Source organism: Asparagus officinalis, chromosome 7 (assembly GCF_001876935.1).
Source record: "Asparagus officinalis chromosome 7, Aspof.V1, whole genome shotgun sequence".
Classification (NCBI taxonomy): domain Eukaryota; kingdom Viridiplantae; phylum Streptophyta; class Magnoliopsida; order Asparagales; family Asparagaceae; genus Asparagus; species Asparagus officinalis.
This window is the reverse complement of record NC_033800.1, coordinates 144,432,191-144,443,136: the sequence shown is the minus strand read 5'-3', so window position 1 is coordinate 144,443,136 and position 10,946 is coordinate 144,432,191. Positions and strand designations below refer to the sequence as shown.

Sequence of the window (10,946 nt, the reverse complement as noted above, 5' to 3'; positions counted from 1 at the left end):
CTCCATGATAATTACAAGTCAAACTAACTATGTCGTTCGTATGCCTTACATCGTAGCTTGGCTCGGCATCATTGTGATAGCATTTCCATGGAAATCTATATCATCTTTAATGTCATCCCAAGCACTTCATTTCTCAGAAATACAACTAGGATGGTTGGAGAGAGAGAGAGAGAGAGAGAGAGAGAGAGAGAGAGAGAGAGAGAGAGAGAGAGAGAGAGAAAAAATAGGAGAGAGAGAGAGAGAGAGAGAGAGAGAGAGAGAAATATCATATATGAAAATGAGTTATCAATTAGAAGGTAAAAAGCCAAAGCTTAAGAAGATATCACTTTAGCAATTGAGGTTTAGTTATAATAAAATGTAATATTTATTTTGGATGCATGTTGTAATATTTATTTAACTTTTTGTTTGAAATCACCGTAAGAAAATTTATTTTGTATTTCTAACAGTAACATCAAAAGGATAATACAATTAGCATAATGCATTCTTAATCGTACCCCTACTTTATGATATTAATATCATAGATTTATTTGGAACAATGTATTTTCAAATTACACCGTGAAATATATTAATGGGGTTAAATTTCAAAAGCATTTAATCTAATGAGATTTTAAGATATATTTGATCGTTTTAGTCTTTTTACAATATATTATGAAATTCGCGTGATACCAATGTCTCCAGAAAGAAAACTAATCACCAAATTGACTACAGCAATTTAAATTATATCAAATTGAGTCATTTCTACAACAATCAAGTTTTGGAACACATTTTATAATTGAATTATAGAGGAACAAATATTGGTAACACGTGTTTGAGCAAATTTGATCCTCAAAAGAAGTTGACATCATGTACTCTGCTAAATTTACCAGTCTAATCCAAGTAGAGTTTCGGTTGAACTTTTCTTCTGTGCTTGTATGAATTTGGCTTAATAGGTGCTATGGCTAGTGGAAGACAATGCATGAGCTAATTTATACTTAAGAGATGAAAGAGAAGTCACATAAAGAGAAAATAAAAAGGGTTGTTTGATAGTTAATTGGGTTAATAGTTTATGCATTGATTCAAATTGAATTTTAAAAGAATAGACTCAATATCTTATTATCATAGTTATTTGATTAACTTAATTGTATACTATTGTGTGACTGATGGGAAGAAATTTATAGTCTTGAGCTAAAATTTTAGACTCATTAGCAGCTAGTGCTCGAATGACCCAAACCGATAAAGAATGAGGTGCATCGTTATCTAATTCTATCTTAGATGGTCCCTACGAAAATCTGGCCCTCCATGGTTTAAACTTTGATACTCCTTCAATGTAGTCGTTTCAACTTTTTAGATAGGAGAGCAGGTTGCAAAGCTCTCCGACATGCAATTAAGGTAGCCCGAAAAGTGAACACTCTAAAATTATTAATATAGATTTAAGCATTTGTATGTAATATTATAAACTATTGATAATAATATATTCTTGACCAAATATTTTGAGGGCAAATTAGGAGGTGTGTTGACGTTGATTATCAATCAGTTAATTTATATATCTGTAGGTTATGAGGGATGTGTGGTTCTCAAACTTCTTCAGACGGCTAGACCTTAGGCCGATAGCTCCATCCTGCACATGAAGAATACTAAGAGGTCGGAGTCAGGATCTCCGGTGGTTCCTCTGACGATCAAGTTAGTGGAAAGTTTGAGTGAAGAATATGAATAGTGAGAGTTTTTTAGGACAAGATTTTTACTTACCCTAAGCAGCAGACATCACTTCCCGTTTATAGCAGATCCCAAAGGGTAAATGGGTAACTTGAGCCAAGTCCAAGTAGGTTGCTTTTTAGCATCTGCTTTACAGGTGTTCGCTGCTAAGGGGGATGAGTCACCCATGTGTTTATTGTGATAGTGACTGGGCAGCTTGCTGCTGACGAGGTCTGATGTGTCATAAAGACTTTTGAGACAAGAGTTCTGATTATGCATTTAATGTGACGACAATCAACTTTTGGCAGGGGTCTCGAGGATGCTACCTTCTGACTCATCTCATTGGAGGTCGACAAGTACCGTCTTTCTAGTCAACTTCGCAAGCTGTTGGCTCGGATTGGTCGAGTGGGGATGTGTCTCGAATTTGCGAGCAGGCCGACAAGTATCGCCTCTCTAGTCGGCCTCACAGGTTTTCAGCTTGACTGGGGTCTCCTTCGGAGAAGTTCCACTGGTGTTGTTCGAGTCGTCCTGCCTTAGAGCGGGTTTGAACAGTCAGGGGACACATGTTGATTTCCGAGAGAGAGTATTAACCCTTACGTTCTTCGCAGGATATAACAAGGTGCATTTAGTAAAGAGTTCTGGAAAATCATTTAAGGATTAATTATAACTAATGGTATAATTAATTATGAATTATCAAAATTTAAAAGGGCTAAATATGAAGTCAAAAGTTCTGATATGAGTATTCTCTTTTATATGTAGTATGGATATAGATATATATCTAATACTATTCTAAAAGTGGTTTGGTATGTTAAAACATTTCTCTCGAAAATACCCTTTAAAACACATACATACATACATAAAATCCATAAAACACATACATATAACCATAACCACATACATATATATGCATGCATTCTTAATAATGTCATAACTCTCCTATTAATTGTCCACTAATATTTAACTTCTATTTTTTGTAACCCCTCCACTAATCCAATATTAATGTCATCAAACCATTCATTATATATTTTTTAACATGTACTAGAGCTTGCAATGCACGTGCAATTTTATAAAAACCGTCATTCATTATATATTTTTTAGCATGCCAATCCAAAAAAATGATACGTCAACTATAAAAACATATAAATTTTTTAATAAGGAAAAATATTTTTAAAAAATTTAATTTAATTTTATAAACACGAGAGGAGTTGAGGATTAGCCGTCAAAGATTTCAACTTATTATTAGGTGCTTTCATTACAACTATAATGAATTGTTTCATAAGTGGTGATTATAATTCATTACCTATAACCATTTAAATTCTCTAACGTCAACATTAAACAACCATCCATTAATCAATCCTATTAATCCATTAAGAGTTACCATTAAATCATCATTATAACTCCATTAGTTAGATACTAATCCCCCAACCTTTAGGCTTCTGTTATCAGTAACAACTCATCCTTCTTTCCTTTATATGTTCAGCCTAAAGACAAAGCCAACAACACTAACGTTAAAACCCCTAACCAAGATCTCTTAAAGGTCACCGACGCCCACATTAGAGATGCCATCAACCGATCAACCATCCTCTATGCCGCCACCGAGGAACGTCGTCTTCGATTATGCAGTCCGGGACCTCAAAGATGTCATCGACCATGTTTGAAACTATCAGCTCAATGACCAAGACAGAGCCGTGTACGACCTCAAGAACTAACTCAATAGTGCCAACACATGTCAAGAAACCTATGCAGGCAAGTTCAGTAATAAAATGGGTGACCTAAGATGCGCATTGAACCGGTCTATATCGTGTATTAGGTTGGATCGATGATGTTGGAATTTAAGCTTTCATCTATTGGGAGGAACGGTTGCAACATTAAGAGTAGGAGATTGATATCGAGATTCTTTATTGTAAAGAAAGTTGGAACAAATATATATACCATCTGGTATGCGTTGGATCTAACAATTCTCTGGTGCAAAGTGAGAAATCTGGTGATGGTGTTGTACTGTCGACGGTGGGTATTATTATATGAATTTGAAAGTTTTGATGTTATGAATTCAATAGGTACTTTTAATTTTATATATGCGTTCTTATGTAGTTTATTTGTGCCCACAATCCTACTTTTTGTTTGATTGATTGATTACGTCCATGAAATATACAAATCAATTATGGAATTATTTGTCGCTTTGTAAGATCTATTATTGTTATAAAAAATTTCTTATCTAATCCATTTTTTATAAATGATGAAATACATCATATAAATATTACAGGTATTAATATAATTACTTATCATAATTAATGATTTAATATAATTCAATATTATAATTTAGTTTAATTCCTTACAATATCATAATATTATATAATTATATTATAATTATTTATCATATATTTAATTTATTACTCATACATATTGACGCGGCGGGGAAGTAGTAACCTCGGAATCCACAACGGACAATCTTCGAATCCACGAACAAGTTTGAATGCACGAATAAAATATTAGTATGATACTCAAGATATTTATTAAAATGATAATTTTTTAAGAAGAATATTACACTAGAGAAAAACATAAATACATTATATTATTAGTACGTTCATTCAATATCTATATATTATTCTTTTAGTTATTTTGATATAGCCATATACCACGTGCAACGCACGTGCACTATACTAGTATATATAAATTTAGTGCTCAGATGTTTATCAGGAGTTCATAGTTTTCAGTTTTAACTTTTAGCCAAAATTTATCTATCTGCTTCTGGAACTAAAGAATTGCTTCCCCTAGACGATGAAATTGCCTAACTAGCGTATATCACTCCCTTTTCTGTGTCTAAAGAGCATATCAAATTTCAACAAGAAATATAAATATCTCCCACACTTTTTTCTTTTATTAAAAAAAATATCCCCATGCTTACAGATTTTATGTGATGCTTATGTTTTAGGTCTATAATTATAGTTTGTTGTTTTCCAGAGGGAAAATTGTGACTGAAGATATGTTTCAATTTTATGAAACAAATGTGTAGCATACCAGCAAGTCTTTAAATGGTATTTGAAACTAGAGTCGTTCAACAACATCATGAGATGGATTAATGCTGCAAAGAAATGTATGAAGTGGAATTTGAAACTAAAGATGTGTTTCAAGCACCCACAGAATCACATAAAATTTCAGAAACAGTAATCTTCAAAATCCCTTTTCACAGAAATATACAGAAATGGAATCTATTCACAGTAAGACATCACAGTAAGACATCACAGTAAGACATCAAACAATGAGTAATTTTATGTAAATTAAGCTTCTAACTGATGAATATCACTGAGTGCAAGAAACTATAACTATATTTTTCAGCATCAAGACACTAAGGATCATCAAGTGCAACAAAATTTTGATCAAAATGCCTCGGACCCATTTGAAATTTCATGCTTCTGATCTATGGTTTAAACTGGTATAACTCTGATTCATTGCACACTACAAAATAAGTCACTGAAAGGAAAAGTAATCAATGGATCATCCGCAAGATTTTCAGCGCACTGCCTTCTGTTTCAGTTTATCCATTATGAGATGTGCTACAGATTCATAGCCTTCTGCACGTGCTGCGTACATATAAAAACAAGCAAAGAAGTCAATAAAATGAAAATTTGGCATAAAAGTAAGGGTGTTTTTTTAAGTATAAAATTTCAATTCTTTTTAAGGTGGTTTCCAGCGGAGAAAAAAACTCTAAAAGTAACAAGTAAGTCACATGATAAAACTATATGCTTGTAAAACTAAACTAACCCTGGTAGATTGCAATTCCAGTGGGAGCCATCTTTCTCTTTTTCAAGCACAGAGAGCTATCACAAATTCATGGAATATTTGGTTAAGCCCAAACATGACCATTTACATTTAAATAAAGCATTATTAAGATTGCATAGAATGTTATATTACATACCTGTTACATATCCAATATGGGTTAATTCCTTTCTCTTCAGTGCAGTGTGGACACATCCAATCCTTCTTCTTTTTGACTTCTTCCATTTCTATTAAATTAAGACACAAAACCTTTACTCTATATAGTTTCTAATATATGCTACTCAAATAAAGAACTAACCAAAGTTTTTAATGTTGTAGGCTTACCTTCACCATATCTAACCTTGAGACAAGCGCGACATAAAACACCTTTAGGTGAGTGGCACACTGAACATTCTGTCTTTCCTGTTAAAAGAAGTAAAACGAAGATGATGAGAATTTTCCTTAATGAGATGAAAAAGTGAAGATATATAAAAATAAATTTTCACCTATGCATGGCTGATTTATATCGCTGTCCCCACATCGTTTACAGTCTTCTTCTCCGCACAATTTTTTCTGCCTGAATTTATTAAAGCATTAGAAGTTAGCCCTGCAATCTATAGCTCAGAATGTAACTTAAGTTCACGGTCACACTAATACATAATTTGAGGTGATTCTAGGGAAGTGTATGATATACTAAGACTGTTCCTATTTCAGAAAAACCAGAATGTCAACGTTCATCCTAAATTTACCAAAAAAAATTAGCATCAAGTCCAAACTGTGCACCGTACGTACGTAGGACAAAATCTTACCTAATAACCATAGTTATTTGTAGATCCCATGACGTAATGATTTAGTGGAATGGTCATTTTGTGATAATAAATTCTTTCAACGGCATGCCTATAACTTTAGATGGCAATGCGTTTACAGATAGATAATTAAGGATAAAGAGTACATGTAATAACAATGAAAATTATCATCTAGACCTATGAAAATTAGGTTATTATCCTCTCTCCACATCCATATTTGGGTGCCTAATGCCAAATGCATTTGCAACAAATCTAGGCCTTTCCCCTCCACAAGTTGTATGATCCTTAATGCGCTTAAATAGTTTCATGCCAAAAAAAAAATCTTCTCTATCTTCATTGATAAAAAATAATCCTTCACAATCCATAACACTACGTAATACATCAAGTTTTGAGCTCCAATAAGTTTGTAGCAAATTCATAAGATAGATAAAAAAACAAAGGAAAAGACATGAAATATAAGAGTCTTTCCACTGCACCCGAAATGATATTCTGATACAAAATTCTGATGCATACATCAAAGTTACGATCGATAGGACTACTATGGAGAGCATTATTAAGAACCAAAGATGAAATCTTTGTTACCAATGAAGACCTAAATGTTTGTTTTCTATGTGAAAGAATATCCACATGTCAAGAATCAGGAGAGCAACAACAAAGTAAAGACAAACTGTATATTCGACTAACTGCGTCTTTGATACATATATCACCAGAGATGATGAAAAAAACTTCACATAATAAACTATAATGGTCTTGAATGATGAAATAGACAACTTTAGGAATTGAATTCCTTTTTTCCTTTACTTGAATAAAGGAATTGAACTCATTATGCAAGGAAACAAGAGATGAATTTTCAGGATAATAAATCAACACTTCATCTCTCCTAGATTTCACATAGGCTGTCAATAAACCATAGATGCAAATACACAAATGAATAACATATTATCTCATTGTACTTTGGTCCTTGCGTAGCTAAAATTTTGTTTTAAGTTGTTAACATACGCTAGCCATATAACTGAAAGCTTTGGACGAGCCATTGATCTAAGGATTCAAAACCTGATTCAAAAGTGATATTACCTACTACGCACCAAAAAAGATTTGAGAGGAATAAATTCATGAAAATGCAAGAAGCAGAACCATGTAGTTGATTGGACTGAATTATCATGTTACACCTAACTTCATTGATATACCGGAATATCAATACACGTATAAAGGGGGAAATGTAGTCTATACAATACTCATTATCTTCCAAGCATGGAAAAGGAATATAGTGAGTTTTTGAATGTAATCATCTTGTTAGCTTAGCGCACAAATGGTGAGTGCATTTTTGGTGTGTTCATTTCTCTAAGCTAGACTGAGATCAACAAAATACACAAATAGGGAATATTTATACAGTTAATATGAAATCATTTCAACTCCAATGTAAATGCCAGTTATAGTTTGCAAACTCGAGAATGGAAAAATACAAACCTGCAAAAATGACAACAAATTCCCAAAACAGGATCATAGATACTTCCCCTTTCTTTACTTCTGCATCTCTCTAAATTAGAAAATAGTCTCAGTCTCCTCTTCACGCTTAATGAACGTTCACTTCTTTCAAGATATAAATCTAAACAACAAAAGTTCCCAAAATTATAAATCTTACAGCATAATTTTAAGTACTACAAAATTAAACCGTTGTTTTACTTAAAGAAAACCTTCGGGAGATGAGGCATTAGAATCTGCAGGCTTTCCCTTCAAACGATCTGACCTCCGACGTGGAGTTCCTAGATCCATCTTCGGTTTCTTGGTCTTCTTATAAGTTTTAGCAGAGGATAAAATGATGTTTTGAAGCTCTTTAAGGCCACGGTCAAGCCCGAGAGATGCCATTTTAGCCTGTATATATGAATTTATAGGAATAAGAAGAAGTATTAGTCTCTTATGAAAAACTTCATTTGGAAAAAGAAATTTGATAAAGGCAAAAAATACCATGTTTGCAGAGATTCGGGCATTTCGGATGCTTTCATAATCAGAAATTGCAGAATCTTCACAAGTTTTTGCATCACCAGCACTTCTACAAGAATCTGTAGATCTTGCCTGGACTACTTCTGAAAGATCTAAAGAACATTAACATGTTTCATAAATTAGAAAATACAGTCTGTTTCAAGAATCCAGAATACACACACACACACACACACGGGATTTTAAAGAAAATAATGAAAACCTTCAGGAGGTGAGGAATCAGAGATTTCATTGTTCCCATTCAAACGATGAGACCGGCGAAGTGGAGTTGCTAAGTCTGGCTTCAATTCCTTAGCTCTTTTTCTGGATTTAGTAACAATAAGCTCTTTGGAGTTTTCTGTTTGCCTTCCAGCCTTCACATTTTAAGGAAAAGAAGAGGAAAAAAAAAGCATGTCAAGCTTTCTGATTTCAAAAAAACAAATAAACTAGCATTAAAAGGGGAAAGAGACCTTGTTTTCAAATATTTTTGCCTCTTCTTCACTTTTGAAGCCATCTAAAGATAATCTTTTCTCCCCAACTTCAGAATGATCTCTCATATCCTCCAAAGGGTCTGAAACAAAAACGAACAATTTCAGAAATCTACATTCTTTTTTTTTAAATAAAAATGGACCTCTTAATGAGAGAAACAACATGAAACCTGAAGATTTCCCCCCCAATCGACCCGAGCGACGAATCGGAGACCCCAAACCTGAGGTGGGTCGTTTAACTCTGCTAATCGATTTCGAAGAAGAAACAATAGCGGGAATTTCTCTAGCATTCTGGCTGAGCCCATGAGATTCTAGTATAGCCTTCAAAATTTTCCAAGAAATTCAAGAAGAAGTAAAAGAACCATAAACTTTTTTTTTCACATGAAACTTCAAGAGCACATAAAAGGAAACGGGTTTACCTTGTTTCGAGCGATTTGAGCATTTCGGAGGCTTTCGTAGTCTTGCTTGGCCCTCAGCCTCCCCATTGCCAACGGTTTCTTTTTGTTTTCTCAGAGATTGGAGAAGATGGGAGGAAGTCAAAAGGGGTTTTGCAACGGCTAGTTATTTTGGGAGGGAGAGAGATGGCCCGCTTAATTTTTAAACTGGGGACCGCAGGATTAGTTGCAACGGTTGGATTTTGTGCTTCAAACTTGGGAGTGGAAGTTGATACACTGTATTTAAAATAGTAACTCAAACTTGGGTATTTTACTAAATTTATGATAATAAGAATAAGAATAAATTGAGATACCATATAACGCACAAGAAAATACTTTGATCATGCGCCAAAGATATATCAATCTTTAGATTAGGTACTTTATAGTTGCACATAATCATCCATTAATTAAAGTGTAAGAGCATCTCCAGGGATCCCTTGGGTGTCCCTTAATTTAGGGGGAACTTTAAGGAAGGGGTTGGTTCTCCTTCAATGGTTCCCCTTAAAAGTCCCCTACCCCTTAATTAATTATGTTTAGTTTTTTAATTTTATAGATTATTATTTAATTAAATATGTGGTTTATTTATAAATGAATAAATAATTAAATATTAATAACTATAATTAATTAATTAATTAATTTAAATTAAGAAATTACCTTATATAATCATTAAATTAATTAATCATATTAAAATTTAATTAACTTAATTAAATTAGCTATACATTAACTTAATTATATTAATAACTAAAAAATATTAATCAAATTAAATTAACTATACATTAACTTAATTATGTTATTTTAAACTAACAATATATTAACTAAATTTAATTAACTATAAATTAACTCTAAAACAAAATATATTAATATAAAATTATAAGGGGAAGGTTAAGGGACTTTAACCTTCCCCTTAATTTGATGAGGAAGTTAAGTGACATGAGGTTGAAGGGGAAATTTTCCGGCCCGTTGGAGCTCATCCCCCCTAGAAATCCCCAAATTTAGCTAAGGGGCCGGATTTTTCCGGCCCCATGGAGATGCTCTAACAATCCGAGAATTTTAAAGTCATGAGAGATATTTCTAATAGATTTGTTCACCATCAAGAGTTAATACCTTGAAGATCAAACCCAAAAAATCCCTCCAACTTGCTTTATAGGAGCATTAGCTAATCCTTCTTTGAATGTCTCCAATCAAGTTATTTGCTTAGTGACCAAGGAATATTGATGTCTTATCCGACGTATCCAATTACTTATTGTTAAGTGAGAAAAAAAAAATCATTGTGCATTTACAATAAATTTCTTCAATATATTTTTGAAAGCAAGATGACCACCATTGTCTAAACTTTGAAGAAAAAAAATGCATTCCAAGCATAAGTTTGATCTAGATAAATAACAAATAGACTAGAAAAATATACATAATTTGTTGCTCTCTATTTCTTATGACCATAGCTTCTTTCGCGTGAACCTGCCTATCATGGCTTTTTCGCAATTTGTTGCATTATTTGTAGGGTAGCTATGAGCTGGAACTTGGCCCAGATGACTACCATTTATTTCTCCAGCCCAAGTCTGGTGATCTTGTAAGGCCCACATGAGTAGACGATCGGACTTGGGCTTATGATGATACTCATTCCAAATCTTTCTAAAATGATAAACAACTAAGTAAATTTATACAATGTTTATCTTTTTCAAAACATTTACAGCACAACAGAACACAAAGTTCAGGAATTATTACCACAAGGAAAATATTCAGTAAATTGGAGCTTCATTCATCTAGAGTACACATCAAAATTCAACAGAGAGACCATGAAATGCATTGAAAAAATA

At 33.2% G+C, this 10,946-nt stretch overlaps 1 protein-coding gene across 1 annotated transcript; it reads right to left on the bottom strand.

Annotated features, from left to right (window-relative positions):
• On the bottom strand, positions 4,919–9,285 carry LOC109850104 (cell division cycle-associated 7-like protein). The gene is made up of 12 exons (XM_020420026.1): positions 9,118–9,285; positions 8,869–9,019; positions 8,681–8,781; positions 8,434–8,584; positions 8,199–8,326; positions 7,928–8,105; positions 7,701–7,839; positions 5,934–6,004; positions 5,773–5,850; positions 5,588–5,675; positions 5,434–5,489; positions 4,919–5,252 (listed from the first exon to the last, which is right to left on the bottom strand). The coding sequence occupies exons 1-12, from the start codon at positions 9,181–9,183 to the stop codon at positions 5,182–5,184; spliced, it is 1,278 nt and encodes a 425-aa protein (XP_020275615.1). The 5' UTR covers positions 9,184–9,285; the 3' UTR covers positions 4,919–5,181.

What these genes read in the sequence shown, in the direction of transcription:
- LOC109850104 (XM_020420026.1), bottom strand. Translation starts at nt 9,183, where the DNA reads ATGGGGAGGCTGAGGGCCAAGCAAGACTACGAAAGCCTCCGAAATGCT. An exon ending in ATTGGGGGGGAAATCTTCAG is followed by an intron (nt 8,782 to 8,868) that starts GTTTCATGTTGT and finishes TTTTTGTTTCAG; the next exon opens with ACCCTTTGGAGGATATGAGA. An exon ending in TAATGCCTCATCTCCCGAAG is followed by an intron (nt 7,840 to 7,927) that starts GTTTTCTTTAAG and finishes TTTGTTGTTTAG; the next exon opens with ATTTATATCTTGAAAGAAGT.